The sequence below is a fragment of the Calonectris borealis genome, chromosome 15, assembly GCF_964195595.1.
Source record: "Calonectris borealis chromosome 15, bCalBor7.hap1.2, whole genome shotgun sequence".
Classification (NCBI taxonomy): domain Eukaryota; kingdom Metazoa; phylum Chordata; class Aves; order Procellariiformes; family Procellariidae; genus Calonectris; species Calonectris borealis.
Window position 1 is genome coordinate 19388467 of NC_134326.1, and position 18026 is coordinate 19406492.

General features: G+C 40.3%; 1 protein-coding gene across 2 annotated transcripts in view; it reads right to left on the bottom strand.

Moving 5' to 3' along the window:
• The window catches only part of FSTL4 (follistatin like 4), a 227217-nt gene that overhangs the window by 31797 nt on the left and 177394 nt on the right, over positions 1 to 18026 (bottom strand). For both annotated transcript variants that reach the window (XM_075164561.1, XM_075164560.1), the window contains exon 6: positions 8104 to 8270. In XM_075164561.1, the coding sequence (XP_075020662.1) occupies positions 8104 to 8270 (167 nt within the window). The remainder of the gene's footprint in view (positions 1 to 8103; positions 8271 to 18026) is intronic.

Consider the following 18026-nt stretch of genomic DNA (forward strand, 5'->3'; position numbering starts at 1 on the left):
AAAACATTGCATATTGCTTGTAAATCTCATTCACATTCTGTCTCAAGTGAAATCCCGTATGCGATTGTAATGCCACAAATCTCCTGCTCTGACACCCAGGAACACAGCCGGCAGAGAGGGAACCCACATTAACCCAGGGCTGCCGAGCCGGCGGCCGGGGGCGATGCCGGAGGGTGCGGGGCACCAGCCACCCACCCTTTTTGCCCATTTCAGATGCTTTTTCATGAAGCTTTCTAACAGGTGTTGGGGTTTCCATTCTTATTTATTTAAGAAACATATTTAAAACCCTTTAAATTTTTGGCAAAGACGATCACTTGTTTTCCAGGAAGTCTTAGTTTGAAGAGCTATTAGCATAAACTAGATTCAGGCTTATTATTTTTTAGGATAACTTCCAGCTATTTGAGAAAAAAAAAGACTTGCCTTATAGCTATAAATAGGAAGAAGGAACAGAAAAACAAGTCCCAGTGACACAAAACCAGCCGAGCTCCCCAACTCTCCAGCTACCGGCACACGTCGCATCGCAGTATGGCACGACGGGGGACACGCTCCCCGGGCAGCAGCCGCTGCCCAGCCTATGTGATTTTCAACCTGTATCGAATGCTCCTAATATGTGTTGGGGGTGAGTCCCAAAGACGGTCGATACTGACTTAAAAGTGTCCACAGCTGAAATAACGACAGAGGGAATGGAGCTCCCCAAGGGGTTTGTTCTCTTAGGAGAATTCCACCGGTTGCTGCGATTTCTTCCTAAATAATATTAATAATAGTAATAATTCGCTTCACTTCTAGGCTCTTCCCCTTCAGCCCCTTCCGCCAAGCCCAGGGAAGCTGGGAGCCTTCCTCATGTGGAAGTGCCCACTGACAAAACCAGTCCCGGCACTGGGGCTAGCTGGTGTCACTGGCTTTCCACTAGATGAAGAGAAACGCCATCACGATTTCATAGTAACCAGCACAGCAACGAAAACGTGTTAACTAGTTCACGTTAAAAAAGCTTGCCTGATCCTCAGAGTCCTAGAAATCTCTCTGATAATGTTTACAGGATTTTAAAACAAAATGTACCCAAGCGTTTAATGAGATTATTATTATGCAAAATCTACGACTATCACTTTGAAAATTATTTCTCCTCACTAATCAAATGTCTCTGATCTTTTTTTACAATAGATTCATGAGTGATTCATATAAAAATAATAAAAACTAAATTAGTCATGGGCTCTTAAATCACTTTCTTTGGTGCTTTTAATAATTCATTTCCAGAGACAAGCTGAGAACTTATGCTTCATTAATATTATTTGTTCTTGGTTTTACACATGCTATCACTTCAGTAATTTACATGCAGAAAAATTCAGCCTTAAGCAAATGCCAGAAAACTATTGCAAACACAGCCTGATGGGGTATTAATTTATCTTTTCTTGTTTTTCTGCTCAAAGAGTTTAGCACAACATAAGACTTTGCTGGTGAGCCAAAAAAGTTTTTGGCTTGAACATATGGAAATGAACTTTTTAGATAGTTGTGCAATTATAATATAGATAAAAATGGATGACTTTTATATCCTGAGAAACTCGGAGACAATACAACAAGGAAAATCAATGGTAGGCCATCCTGCCGGAGCTGTTGGAAGGGAGGAATTAGCGTAACAGGGATTTAGTGAAATGTTTCTATTGACTGGATCTACTGGACGTTTCAGAGAAATGCAAAGAGCATGACTGAACAGGTAAGTACCAATCTTGGGAAGAAATTATATTAATAAACTCCAACTTTCTCCCTACAGTACAGAGATAGATAACCGGGATTAATGGATTTTGGTCTGTAATTCAATTATCAGTTGCAACAGTCAGAGCAGGGTACAACTGATTTCAGAGTCCTAATTCATCTCATTCTCACTTTTTTTCTAATGCATTTTTTTAAGCATGCCCGTCTAGTTACCTTAATACTTCACAGCAGATGGGCTCACTCCTTTCTTCTTGCTGATTTTTAGAAGATTCACGCTGCATTCATAGTTCTGCTTTTCTGCTATAACACCCAGACCAAGTACACGCAATTCATCTATAGGAAAGTTGCATCTAACATCTCAGGTTTCTCAAAAATTTCACAAGGTACGTGCCCTATATGCCTCTAAAAAATGCAAGCGAAACAAAAACACCCCAGAGTAACATCTTCCTCCAGAAAAACAGGCTGTTAAGGAAGGTGAAGCCTTATACTCCACCGGTTATTTAGGACCAGGTGAACAACTCTGTGGTCTCCATGAAGGTATTTCTGCATTTGCAATAATCACCTACAAACTTTGGTCTGTGACCCAAAAATGAGCTACTCCACTGAAGTCACAAGTGGATACAAGTTCTGTGATCTTCATTATAGCAAAGTGAGAGATTTTATATATATTCTGAAACTATTGTAAGTATTAATTTTCCACTTAACCTCTATTTTATAGCCTACAAAGACCTAAGATACTATAAGCGCTGTGCAATTTCTTAAACTTTGATTTGAAAGAGGAAAAACTTGGCTTTAAACATGCAACTTCCTGTAATTTACTCCCATCACTGTATTACTGCAGCATCTAGGATGACACAGGGTTTGATCATTTTAACGGCCCAATTTCTATTAGCAGGGTATTAAGTGGGGTTAGTCACACATGATCTTTTTATTATTTAACAGTGAAACTACATTAAAAACATCAACAGGAATATATCGCCTTTCTACAGCCTGTTTTAATGAGAAATCTAATCCAAGTGACTTGTGCTTCAAAGGTTGGCCATTTGCTTGGGTTTCAAATATTATACATGGAAAAATGGACATTTAAAAGAACACACATGAAATGTGTATCAAGGCAGGCAGGCAGAGATCTTGTTAGAGCCATGAAATATACAGGGAGGTGAATCTTCCTGGGTGCACAGGTAGATGTGGAATATGAGCAATCAACGATTTAGGAGGTGGTCTGTGCCCCCCCAGATTCTCTTCTGCCACCTCCACACGCTCTTTGCACCCTGGGCCTGGCAGAGGTTTGGCGGGCAGAGATGGAGGCGGGTTGGATTCAGCCAGAGTAAGGCACACAGATTGGTACGGGGAGGAGGAAAACCTGTTTGGAGAAGAGAATCGCTCCTTCTCCTCCAAGCAGGGACTTACGTCTCCGAGCCCAGCCTACGTATCTCAGGTGCCTCCAGGGTCCTGGGTGATGACAGGAACCCCAGCAGCAAAACTCAGACTTTCTTCATACGGCCTTAACAAAGGCAAGAATGGCTGAAGGCGAGAGCAGAGGTCTCTCCAACCGAGTTTCCTTCCCCTGACAGGAGGCAATGGCAGAGGAGACGCATGGGAACTGGGCGAGCCGTAGCAGGACACGCTGCTGTGCTCCCATCAGCTGCTGCTCAGCCATCTCCCAAACTGGGGACTCGGTCCTTGTGAAGAACAGCTTCTCCCCACAACCCTGGGCTTGCTTCAACCCATCTGCTTTTCAGCCTGTGTGACATCCCAACACTGTAATTCAAAACTGAATATGCATGAAGTTGGTGCAGGGGGTCTTTTGGACAGGAACATTCAAGGCTTCTTCAAAAATTTGGCACCTGGACTTCTTACTGGACATTTCTCCATGTACTTTCTGCAAGATGAGCTGATTGATACACACAAGTGACAACAGCAAACAAATGATATGCTGCATTTTGTTAACTCGTGGGAGCATGCTTTTTAAGGGCAATTATTGATTTTTCATCAAACAAGGAGAAAGACAACTCATAAAGCAGCTGCAAAGCACTCTCACTCCCCTGCCTTTAATCCCCTTCTGCATCAGCAGAAATGAAGAAACCTGTATTTCAATGATCTGTTATGAAAAGCTTATTTTTGACCTAATGATCTAATGCAGATTTGAGTTAAAAGTGTATGGATTAATATGAAATGAATAATGAAAGATACTCATGAATTTATATTATAGCTACCTGCGTTACACTTGGTAATCACCAAATTCTTATCTACCTGTATTCCGTAACATTTGTTTTCTTATGGTAATATTCTCTTCTCTGTTGTTTGTGTATGCTTTCACCATGCTTCTGGAGGATAAACTTTTGTTTATAAATTTTGTTTATAAGTGTACAAGGAGTTTACTATATTTTCAAATTGAGGAATGGTTTCAATAATCACATATTTGGGAAAACATACTGCTTGTCTAGGGGACAAAAGTATATTATTTTGAAAGATGACACATTTTAACCACTTCACTATTTGTAGTCAGAAATCAATTTATAGCTATCACAATCTTATCAGTTTCAGCTACATTATAGTTATTTTCTGCATGAGAAAAGTTGATGAGACTTTTTAAAGGTAAAGCTGCAAAGGGACTTCTAATGGATAAATAATATGGATGGGTAATTTATGGATAAATAATATTTTTATGCTAAAAGCAATCTTAAATGTTTGCAAGAAAAATAGTTTAATTACATGTACCATTAAGATAGCTCTTTTGCAATAGCTATGTGACAACTCATTAACAGAGTTCTTCACAGACAGGACAAGACAAATTATTAATATGTTGCTTATGAAAGCTTCTGATTAAGAGAGCAATGAAAAGTTATTAATATTTTGTTGCCAATCAAGTTATCACATAAAAATTATTTAAGTAATGCACTTAAACAATCAGGCTTTATAGTAATTTTCAACCTTTCAGTTGCGCAAATTTAGGATTATCTAGGTTTTTGTTGACTGTCTTTGTCACTTCTAGTATTAATCTGGAACACAGTCAACCTTCTCGTATCACATTTGTCAAGAATCTGGAGAGAATAAAGCCACGGAGGACTTTTCAGCTATGCCTCTCCTGTGCTGCTCTCACACTTTGTTGGAAGGATTCTGTTTTTTCCAGAATTGGGCTTCTATTTTCATCTGATTTCCTGAATTAGTGTTTAGAAGAGAAAGAATTTAATTGAAATATAATAGGAGGATTTTTCCAAGTGTGCGAATATCCTGTAGGTTTGTATGTGATTACCACTGTGCCAGGAGCAGGGAGGATTTTCTTGAAGTTAAAAAGGTACAATTAATCTCCTGTTGCACTTCCAATTAGCCAAATTGCTAACCTTATTGTGAAAAGCAGAAATGCAATCGAGTTTCTGCTTGAGGCGTACTAAAAGAAAACTGAAGCAATTTAATTAACTGACTTCAAGTATAGTAAGACGCACGCTGCCTTTACTTTCCTGCTGTCAATGCCTTTAAATAGATTATTGTTTAACGTGAGTTTCTGCACCCACGTGAGGCTGAAGCTTTGAACCGTCTGCTGCCACGCACCCCAACCCATGCTGCTGAGCATGCCTGGCTGCACGTATTTTCACGTTGCAAACCTCAAAGCGAATGTTGATGCTACTTCCATGCTACACGCAAGCATCAACCCCGAACACAGGCGTGTTCACGCTGCAGATGAACGTGGCTCATGCCCCATGAGTACAGGACTTTTTAAACTTGTGAATAATCTAAATAAAACGACTGGATTTATCAGCTGAAGGACCATCTCTTCATCCCTCTACAAACAAGTGCTTCAGACACGGAGGTGTCCGTCCTCGGTAGCCAGAGAGGGGACACACCTGAGCTCAGGAGTCCTACAGACTGCCCACAGAGGAAGAGGGAAAATAAAAGATGGTAATCCCCAACTGGTGCCACCTCAGACCAGAATACAGATGGCAGTGATATACACAGAACATCAAAAACTTTACAGTTTAATTAAAGATGAAAAAGGTGTGGAGGTGTTTATTAGACAAAAAAAAGTTGATGCGCACTAGTAGCAGGTGTTATATGACAAGGTGATAGAGGTCACAAACTGACATGTGAAACGTTAAAATTGCGGCATAAATCCTGGTTTTCCTCCTTGTGAGAATCCCAGAGTGCTCCTTTGATATAGTTTCTCAGTGATATACTAATTCAAACAGATCAAAAAGTGGTTATTTTTTTCTGCTGTATTGCACAGTACTGTCCTAAGGGGTGTTGAATCATCCAGGAAACAGTCAGTTTATGTGCAAGGATGTAACTCTTCCTCTTAACATTTAATAACCAATGAGAAAGAGAATTGCTTATAAGTAAACCAGAAATCCACTTGGGCCAGCGCTAAATTAGGGAGAAACTGGCATTTCAGCCAGAAAATTTACTCTTCAAAGTTCTATTTAAAATAGTAGGCATTGCAAATGAAGCCTCAGAGCCACGTGCTATCTATCCTTCAAGGATGTGTTTGTACTCCAATTCCTGGACTGTCATTTTGTGTCCAGTTTACACATAAACTTCTGATTTTTTAAGATTAATATGATCACACCAAAATTTCATAAAGGTAACATAAGCAACTGGAATTTTCATTATTTTTGGCCAAAAAATTCTAAGCCTCCAGAGTGTGTGAAAATAAGTTTTCAGAACAGCTGAACCTTGCTTCTAACCCCAGCTCAGTCTTGAACCCAGCAATAAAACTGAGCCTAAAACCACGATGTCTCAGATCTATCTAGTGAATATAACTGCCAAAAGAAAAGGTTCTTTCTAGACTCTGATTACACAAAGCTGTTGAATTTGCACACTACAGATTAAACTAAGCACGTTGGCAGTGTGTGTAATCTTTACGAAGCTTTATCTGTGTCAAGGAATAGATCTGTTTTGAAGAATATTTGCACAAGGCGGTACAGGCAATAAGCTGCCAGGTCAACCACCTGCATGGCTCACTATGCCACCAACTACAGCAGGGAACGCCTGACGTTGCGCATCGCAGCTTGGCAGGTTTCCATGTATTTTTAGTGCCAGTGACCCGAAGGTCATTATTCTAACCCTGGTGCTGACGGATGTCTATAAGAAATCTGGTCAGGTACACCGGCTTTGGCTGGCTGTGCAATCCTGCGCATCCTTGTCATGATTCCTGTATGGTCCTGTGCCAGTCCTGCAGTGGGATGTTTGCTGGTTTCATGTTGCATTTCAATGTTATGCTCCAAATGGTGACAAGAAATGCATTTTAGAAGGGTAATACTTGCTTTGATGAAAAGAAAAGAATGTTTAGATGGTTATAATTACTGAGTTTGTGCACACAGTAATCTCCTATACATAGTGCACACAATTTTCCTGCTAAGGTAGAGTCAACAAATAATGTACTGAGTTGCAGTGCGTATTTCTGTCTCGTGTGCTGTAATTTTCATGTATTAATGCAGAAGAGTAAAACAAAGATTTTTCACATTTCAGCAATCCTGGATACACAACAATTTAGGGAGCTACAGTATTGACTGTAACAACTCTGAACTGAGTGGTTATCAAATTAACAAGAGCTGAACAAAAATATAAATCAACTCTTGCTGTAGTGTAATTAAAATAAAACCTGATTTACTGTGTACTTTAATGCAAAAAGAAATGAAATACAGACCATATTTTTTGTACACTACTTTCCACTCTCTCTGTAATTAAATGTTATTAAATAAATGAGTAAGTTTATACCATTATTCAGGTATTGTCTTTACTACAAACTATGACTCACACATCAGACCAGCACTGCGAATTAGAAGAGATTCATCTTCCTTCCTGTGAGAGTATTGCCACACCCTGCTGAATAATCCCATATTTTAAACTGCTCATCAGAAATAGTAGCCGAGCAATGAGAGACGAGAATTGGCTGAAAGGCAAGTGGAACAGGAGGAACAGAGATAAAAACGTATTATTTTAGATAGAGGAGAGATTTCATTGCCAACCATAAATGTATTGTTTCATGCTCTCGATGAACCTGTTTCTTTGTACGAGGGAAGAAATCCCTGAGGAGTCAATGGTCTGTAGAGCTGCTTTCCCCTGGGTTTCCAGGGCTGCTGTCCATGGACCATAGGTTGCACCAAACTGAATGAGCAACAAGGGATGAAGTACCAGTGCTACTTAAGTGCTGGGTTATTACAGTACTGAGTTTTAATTTCATAATAACATGTTCCAAGTATCCCTGCTCTCAGCTGCATATATGTTGTTTCGCTTTTATTCCTGAGACATATTCACATAAAAACAAAATATCACACCAGCTTCCAGTTTTCCATAATAACAGCAAGATAAAACTTGTTCCCTTAAAACTATCATCTGTTAAATGAAGTCATATTCAGTGCCCTAACGAGAAAATGACAAGAGTAATTCAGGACTTACATTGATGTCCTCCAAGTCAAGGAAGTTGAGGATGACGCCGTTGCGCTTCCAGATGATGGGAGGCCGCAGCGCCCCATGGATGCTGCACGTCAGAACGGTGCTCAGGCCAACGGTGATGGTGGTAACGCTGATCTTCTGGTCCTCAGGCAGGCTCAGCCGAACCACCTCTGCAAAAGGCAACAAAACAGGAATAATAACAAATACTACAAAGGGAAGCTGTTCCCCTTCTCCCCGCTCTGCTTGCCTTCTTCCTCATTCCAGGAATAACTTTGAAGGATTCCGGCAAGGAGATAGATATCTATGTTGTAAAAAAACCCCTAAACAGTAAAGCCAAGTAAGAGACGTAGAAATTGAATCTGCAACAATTAAACTCCCTACATCATTTTCCTGAGATGTCTAATGGTAGTTGTGGTGTTAAGGCACTAAGATGGGTCCTCTGGCAAACCTGGCTGCAATATTTAATCTACAAAGCGGTCAGCAACAGGAGGACAAGCAAAGGCTCTTGTGCTTGAGACCATCTGGGTTTGTTTCTCTAGAGGACCCCTGCCAAGGTCCTTTGAAAAGGCACAAGAATGAGTCAAGTTCTTTCCTTGAAGAAGCAGAATTAAAGTAAGACATTGACACAGAAATATAAATAAACCCAGTTTTAAATTGCCCAAATATCAGGAAGTCACCAAGCACGAAAGCTCCTTTACCAAATGCAGCCACCTATGGCATCTGAGATACAGGTGTTCTTGTAACCAAGGAGTAAGAAGCTTTCTCATATTTTATTTAAATTAAAAAAATTCAGTTATTTTGACTTACATGTACCACACAAAAGAAATACCTGAGGCAGCAGGCCTTACCGAAAACCACACGGACATCTCTCTGAAACCACACCAATGTCACATCATTTCCTCCTGGCCAATGCTCACAAGATGCGTCTGCATATTTTGCCATGTGTGGCCACACAGATAGGTAAGAATTTGATACCAGAATTACCGTGGTGCAGATTATCATTATTAAGCATTTCAGCAGCAGTGAGCCAGCAAAAAGGCAATCAGGCCACATGGTCAAAGCTGCTGCATTAACAATTTTATCATTCACGTGATGTTTTTTGCCTACCCTCATTCACAGGCTCTGCAATAAGAAAGCCTTGAAACTATATTGCATATAAATGCTGAAAACCGGTCTTTCAAGGTAATGACACATTGAGATGAATGGGGAATGTTCACAGCACTTTGGTGTCACATTGCTTCAGCCAACTGAGAAATCTGGACTGGGGAATGAAACACCCTCTCCTGACCCCAAGACCCCTCCTTCCTCATGTCCACTGGCATTAACTGCGGTAAAACAGGGATCAAAGAGACTGATGCTGTCTCACCCGCGGCCGTGCACTTTGGGAAAAAACACTTCAAGCAGTGCTGACTCTATAAAATGACAAACAGGGTCAGGTTATTCCCTCCCATCAGCTGGCAAAATTACTCTTCATCCTGCTTGCTTGCTTCTCACCTCTGTCGTTATGACCCACCCAAGATCTGTATATCACTTACAGCGTATCTGCGTTAGTAAGATCTAAATGCTTTCTGCACTTTCTTCCAGCCCTCTGAAGAAGCGCTGACTTTCGATGAATCCAAATGTTCATTTTTATCATGTCAGTTCACAGCTTAAGATGTGATTTTGCCTTAAAAGTTAACAGCTTTGGTGGGAAAATCTTGCACTCTTTTATGGGGCTTACACTATGGAAATGCGTGGAATAAAAATAAAAAACCCCAGCATCCACTTTTGCAAGCATCATTTTCCATCTCTTCATACCCTCTAATGGAAAAATTGCTTTAACATCTCTTGAGTAGTAAATCTGTTTTAAATAAAAAACTGAAATATTCAGTCCATTTCAGCAGCCTTGGGAAGCCTGGAAGGACTCACTTCAGTGCACTGGTCTAGCAACTGATTGTGAACTCTTAGTGCAAAACCTGCTTGTGCAGCAGTACCCAAACAGCTCTGCATCCTTTCTCCTCCTGCTTCTTCCACCTAAGCAAGAAGTTAATTGAATGTGCCACAAATTGTATTCACCACTGTAGATCCGAGGCTGACTTAGGGCTGCAGAGATCAATACAGCATTGCATGTTGTGTCTGCCAGTGGTTAGCCGTTCTCCCACTTAATATTCCTAGTGCTATTTTAGAAAGAGCACAAGCTGTGGAAAAGAAACGGTAGCTACAGTTTTGATATATGGCTGACCAAAAATAGGAATGTTTGACCAACTTACTACTATTATTTGGGTTGCGGTGGCTCCCATAGACATTGAATGAGAAGAAGGCCTGACACGGTCAGACCATCAAACAGTTTCTGCACCTGAAACCTTAAAATCCAAATGAGGAGATGGAGGAGGATTGGGAAGGGAAGGAGAACATTACCCACCCAAGGTCACCGAGCAGGTTAGCGGCAAAGCCAGGAATAGACAATGCACCATTCAATCTCGTCGCCCTCGGTACCTGCTGGAGATCAGAGACGCGGCCATGCAGGACCACGGACAGTGGCCCATAGGAGGGGTGATGTCCCATCCCACCACCCTCATCCAGCTGCCTCAGCATGTAAACAGCACAGAGGGGCTAATAACGTAGTTATTTTCTGCATAAGAGAGAGCTCCTTTTTATGACTAAAATATTTGGAGTGCACTTGACAGGATAAAGAACTGATAATTACAATAATTTGTAGCATGGAGTAGGGCTAATGAGGACATCTTTTCTTGAGGAGAAATGAAATAGAGGGTCATTCATTTACGAGAGAATTGTTTTTTCATCTTACTGCTGTTTTTCTTAATTCCCTCTGCTGTTCCTCACACTGCCTTGAGTTCCCTGGCTTACACCAGGCTCCCTCTTCAGCAACATTTTTTGAGTTTTGTTGCAGTAGAATTTAAGGCTCCCTGCCCATCTTCCAAATGATAGCTAAAGAGGCTTTGGTTTTACATTTTAGAAGCACACTAATGAAAAGTACATTAACTTTTAATTAAGAAGACACCTTGCACAGCTGCCGTTCTTGGATGAACCATATCAGGGCAAGAGATGTCTTTCTATGTTAAAGCATGTAATCAGTACAGATCACTTTAACAATACACACACACTCCTTTTCTGAGTATTTCTGTGGAGTGTGTTTGAGGGCATATTATCACCAGTACGTTTGAGGGCATCTTATTAACATCTAAAAGCATTTCTACTAATACAGGATTATTTTGTGTGGCTTTAGTCATTGCTTTATTGTTATCAATAGAAAAGATTTCCTTACATAATCAGGTGTATTGGGGAGGAAACAGATTCCCGAAGAGGATGTGAGGGCTGGGTTTTTTAAAAACCTTTTAAAAAACTCAGAATCTTGTACTTAAGTTATAGAGCTCAGACACACTTGATGCTAGCTGGATTATGTGTACAAATTATTCAAGTCACCATAATGATTTTGTATAGAACCGCTAGATTAAGTATTGAACGCTGCTCATTTTATTTTTAAAATCCTTTAGGAGATAAAAGGATTTTTACCACGCGTATAAAACTGAACAGAACAAGGGTAATATTCAAAGTGTGCTCACTTGCAGAACACAGGCTGGAAAGGAATTTGGTCCTAAAATCAAGCAATTTTATGTTCATTTGCATACAAAACAGCTTTCTATATTCAATAGATTCAACCAGTATCAGTCCTAGCTGATCATATTTATCAAGTCATGTCAAACCTGGTACTCTTCTCTGGGATTTCTGTTGAAGCAACTCCTCAGTCTATTCCAGCTGGAAATAAAAAAAGTTCCTGCCAACTACTCTGCCATCAGGGAGAGATGCTATCATCAGAGAATGGGATGCTATCATTTTTGACTCAACTTTTAATAGTTCAAGTCAGGGGTAAAGCCCTCGTAATAACCACCTTTAAGAAGGAATGGGTGTAACCGTGTCTGTGTATCAGAGGCCCAAGAGTAATCTTTCATCAGGTATTGCACCAAGCGTAGAACAAAATCAAGGTCAGTAAAAGGCAGCCAGAATGCTGCAAGCTCTCTTTGGTGATGGCAGCAGCTCAGTGCCCGAAAACTGTGCAGCTCCAGGAACGAGGGCAGTGCCACCTTCAAACCTTTCTCCCCTGTTCAGGAGGCTGAGGGATCACTCCCTGCACACCAGTGGTCGGCGCCGAGAGGTTACTGAGGGGAAGGATCTCTCTGTCCTGTCTCTCACACCTTTTCTCTCTGCTGTTATATTCAGTCTGAGAGAAGCTGCGAAGCACTGTGGACCTTTGGTGACCCAGGTGTAGCCATTCTGATGTTATGTTAAATTCCTTGCAATACCAGGTCCCACAGCGACACATTTGAGAACCTGAAGTCTTAGTAATTCCTTTTCTTGTTAAAAATGTCAAGATATTGTCAAACATTTTCCTCGGCCCCTCCTCTGCTCCAATTTTATTTCTTAAGGTGCTAAGCTGGAGTTGCACTGCACAGCTGTGCATACTAATGCCAGCAGGTATTACTTGTTGTGCTGGTTTATCATGGAAATCTTTTTCTCTGCTGTCATTTGCAGCCCGCCAAAGGCAATCATAATTTCACAATGAAGACATGTATAATTGAGGTCATTATAGGGAGCAACCTGGAATGAGCATCTATGGAGAAAAACTCATTGATTTAGCACTGCGTGGAGATAATTTACATAGTAAATGTTGGTTGCCTGCCTGCCTTTGCTCATGCTACACCACATACAGAAACAGATTTCACACTTTAAAAAAGTGCTTAATATCATTAATTAGATCTTTTCCCTTAAATCTAAAGAAAATATACTTTTTAACACATTGTTGACACTTTTAATTATTGTTACATTTGTTCAGGGATATCTTGCCTTGCTAAAACAGAATATGGAGCAACTGACTCTCTTGCTTAGATTCTGCTTAGGGGACAAGGCAATATTTTTTTAATCGCATAACTTGCTCTCAGTGGGGAGACAATGAACAAAAATATAGCCTTGTTTGAAGCAATGGGAGGACGACCTTCAAAGAAAGTCTCAAGCACAGATTCTTACCCCCAAATTAATGCTCCTGAGCAAAGAGACCTTTTGTTTGTGAACTGAAGCATGGGTAACACAGCCCTAAATACATCATGTTTCTCCAGCAATGGTTCAAGTTAGGATTGATTTAATGGGATGAAAACTTTAGCCTCCACTCACTTCCCCAAGTCCTGCAGTTGTGTTTATGCACTGCATTGCATTAGTAAAATCTGCTTATTGCCTTGTGGTCCAATATTGCAGCACAAAGGTCAATGGTGATTTTAGCATTTTTTTCAATAGATAGAAGAGTCTTCTCTAGCTGAACACATTCTCAGGTGAGGAGCTAACTGAATCAAGAAAATCAAAACAATTAATGGGTCAGAGGGAAAAACAGAATATACTTTTTATAATTATTTTTTTCCCCAATAATTTTGATGAGATGTATTTGGCTTTGCATAGAGAGGGGAGAGCAATTTTAGACCGTCTTAAATCTGAGCAGACTGCAGATAATGGATTTTAAAATGACCGTGTTATACGTGAGATGTATTTATAACACGCAATTGAACAATTAGATTTGGCCAGCCAAAGAGTGACTCCAGTGATACTGTTCGGGAGACCCTGGGTTGAGATGTGGTCATCTAATTAGTCACTGCAGAGAGAGAGATTAAAAGAAATGAAGGGCAGTTCACAGTGGGTCTGAATCTGTAAAGCACTGTATAATATGCTTATAAATTACTCATATTAGCATGTGATTTAGCTTCTACCCTACTCTATAGACCAAATAAATGAATTAATAAAAACCTTAGTCCACAAATCACCCTGGGTTTGCATGCCTTTGCATGCTATGAGCTGTCACACCAGCTGTTTTTAGGACTATCTCCAGAAGAAATGTTGCCATGCTATCACATTTTGCTGGTTATTAAGGTTCAAAAAGCCAGTCTTACCTAGAAGTATTTGCTGTCTTCTCAGAGTCAGGTGAAAGGACTATCCATCACCCAGCCCCAAAAGAAAACTCCATTTTCTGAACACCAACTTAGCATTACAGGAAAGCCAGTCATGCTACTAAAAATGTTTATGTTATTAATTAACAACATTAGAGCTGTTAATGAACATGATTAAAGTTGTTCACAATTAATTAACCCAGAGAATTCCTACAGCTCCTGCATCAGTTCAGAGCAGGTGATTGGGATGAATCTTCTGGCTTTATAACCTGTGAAAAACACCATCAAGAGCTGGCTCTGCCTCTGGCCACCTTTGGTGTCACCCCCCACTGCCCAGCTGGCCTCCGTGGGACATTTTAGGAGTTTGGTTTCCCTCAAAAAGAGGTACCACAATGCAGCATTCACCTAAGGCTTGTAAAGCTTAATTAATGTGAATAATAAAATTATTTCTAAAGCTAAGTAGAAATGTTCATATCTCAGCTTTATTTTGTAACTGCAATAATTCAAGTTCTGAATGTAATTTATAAATCCTCAGGACCTTGGGCGTGCTACTTCAGGAAGTATTTTATTGTAAATTCTCTACTAAATTAGTAATGCTGTTTTCTAAGTCATAAAAAGGCATAATCATATTTCTAGCAGTATGAAAGAATTTAGTACCTCAAGCCCTCTCCTGTCATTACTTTTGAAGGCCACAGGCTATGACTCCCTGAGGTAGGTCCCAACCTTGCACTGAAAGCTAAAACCTGTCTTGTCGTGGAATTCAGAATAAATGTGTGCAAATCACCACTGATATTCAGCTCTGGCATGGCGCTAGAGGACAAGACCCCATCTCTCATCCCTGTCAGGTTGAACAACTCTTCTAGTCTGTGTGACCATGACTTTTAGATTAGATGTAAGAGAAAAGCAGCTATTAAAACAATTAAATATTACAATGCCTTTTACTTTTCTTCAGCAACTGAGACAATTTGTGTGTCCGTAATACACTATCACTAACATATCATAGAATGGTTTGGGTTGGAAGAGACCTTCAAAGATCATCTAGTCCAACCCCCTACCATGGGCAGGGACGTCCTTCACTAGATCAGGTTGCTCAAAGTAGTTGGTTATTTAGGTAATGAGAATATGCAGAATAAAACAAAGCTTAACTGGAAGGGGCCGGGAGGAAATCTCATGTCAGCCTGGTCCTGCTTCTAACTAAGAGGGATTAGGACTTCACATGCAGACCAAGCTGCCCTTGCTCCTGTGCAATACCTGCATATTCCCCTGAACCTCCTGGAAGGGTGAAGAAATGCCCCCAGGGGAGGATGAGTGTTGTTTCCAGCAGTTGCATTTGAGAGCAACTGAGGATGTTTCTTGCCTGGCTCTGCAAGGATGGATTCAGATCTCCTGAACTTCAGAGATCTGGAGGCTGGTACCACCTCCGAGCCGGTCTCTCAAGCCCTACGTGGGGTCCTAGGTCACCGTGCCTGGCTTGGCCGTGTCGCGGGATGGGGTGATTTGCTCCCAAGGAAGACCGATTTCTCCCACTTACTATAGAGAAACTTCAGGTGAGTAACTCCAATACAGCCACCTGCACTGGAAACGTCTACATCTGGAGAGGCAAACTCTGTTCAAACAGCTGCTTAGATTTTTGTCTAAATTATACACAAGTTCCTTCAAAAAACCACACACATTCAAAAAACAGAAGCCCAGCTTTCCCATATGAATTTGTGTCAAGCACATTCACACAGCTAAAAAATTTGCTAAAAATAATTTATACTGACTTTTAACCAAACATAGCTTCTTTATGTACTGTATTCTAAAGATCGATTTATTTTCTTTTTTTTCTTTTAAAGAAAACAAGCAACACACTTTCCATCATAAAATCCCGTCACTGCCCTCCTGTTACTAATCAGAGAGAGAACATTCAGTTTGTGCAGAAAAGGATAATTCATTCATTCTTGAAAGTACATGAATAAATATAAGTTGTTCAGTGCTTAATTATCTAATCTCCTGAGGGTGATAAGTGATGGATTCATTATGTAAATAGGCATAAGTAGTCTATTTTAGAGAATAGTTTACATAAATGCATTTGTTTTTATTTTAAATTCCTATTTCCCACAGATTGAGAGCAATGTTGATATGATTAATTTTTGATAAAATATTCCCATGTTGTGTCAACAGTGTCCTACCTAGATTGTAACAGACACGCATGTTCCTAGTCAATTTATTAATTTGAAAAGTAAAATTGCTAATGTTCTAATAGGCTTTCCTAATTATTTCTGGTAGTTACACCAGTTGAACACTTGACTCAAAAGATTTGTCTCTCTCTCTTAAGAAGAATCAAAAACATACTATAGTACACCATATGTATATACACACTATGTATACTATATACTATAGTATACATACTCTCTGAATAACTATGGGAGAGCAGTAATAAAATCTCTCACTGAACCCACAGAAAAAAAGAATATTATGGGTTTTTGAGACAGATGTGAGGTGTTACAGCTGCTCTCTGTGTTTTGCACTCTTTATGCTATCGGAATTGAAAAAAATAATTAGTTGTTTCACTGCCACAAAAGCAACAGTTGTCAGTTGTAAAAGGTTTATTTCAGCATTTCTAGGAGTTTAAAAGTTTTTCGCAGTACTTCAGAAATTCCTTAGCTTTGAAATGGCGAACTGTTTAGCATGGGCAGGCTCTTTCAAAGCAATGACACTTTTAAAAACAGCCACTATCTATATTTAAACTACGGTATTTCAGAGTTTCAGAAGACCAAAAAACATGAAACCACTAAACTTTTTTTTGTAACTTCTGTAAGTTACAGCAGCTGACCTGATTTATACCTGATTCAAGGCAGAAAAAGATAGCTTCTGGTGGAGGATGTGGCATGCCAAGTTTCTCCCTGGAGTGAATTTTTATGGCTGCTCTATAAACCCCTAGGGTTTATCATGGAAATACTGTCAGACCATTAAGTCCAGCATGACTTGTGGGAACCGCTGTAATGTGTACGTAAATTACTTTGAAAATAGAGACAAGTCAGGCCACAGGGTATTTGGGGTTCAAGAAGCATTCTCATATAGTTTAAAACCACTGAGACATCAAAAATGGCTGCACTGAACTGCTCCAATCTCTCACTCTCTCTTCATTTTACTCTGAGTTCTCGGCCAGCATTATACAATGAATGCGATACACTCAAAAATGCATGAACCAGTAAAAAAGGAGCCTAGAAAAAAGCCTCACACTGCTCCTAAACCCCATTAAGGGTTTCTAAAAAAAGTTCAAGCATTTAAAATCAGGTGTATTTATTTCTTTCATATTCCCACATTTACTGTGTTCATAAACAACCAAATCGGTGATAGCACACCTTTCCAGTTGTAAATAAGCATTAGTAGTATTTTTCATGGAGCTTTCATTGCTCTTTCTATGGATGACTGCAAATTTAGCTGTGGTGATTATATGGATTTTGCATCTTTTCTGACTGTAGCTATGCTCAGGATACTTAATAAATGCAAGGACTCTGCTTTCCCGTGCTCACGCTATCCCATGCCAGAACCTCAGCTATTTCATCCCCCTCCTTCGCCTTCCACACCAGCCATTGCCCATTTGGGGTTTGCCTCATTAAAGTCAGAGTTCAGTCTCTCCCCAAGGCTTTTGGTGATTTTCCTCACCAACAGCTTCCCGGGTCCCAGGCCAGCAGTATAAAATCAGAGCACATTTCATTTGTAAATTATAGTTACATAAGCAGGGAAAAAACAACGCAATAAAAAGCGAGGGGCTATAGGGCATAACTAGATATTTATGCCGTGCACCCCTGGCTGGATGTGGGACTTGCATAATATCGTTCAGAAATGCTGCCTCCCGGGCTGCAAAGCGGGATTATGGACATAAAGACTCCAGCTATGCCGGGGCTCAGCTGAACGTGCATCTTGAGGATGCATTTCTCCTCATCCCGACGGTGCTGCCGGTCCTGCCTTGGAGCGTGAGGCTTCGGACCAATTTAATGCGTGCTGCAGTGA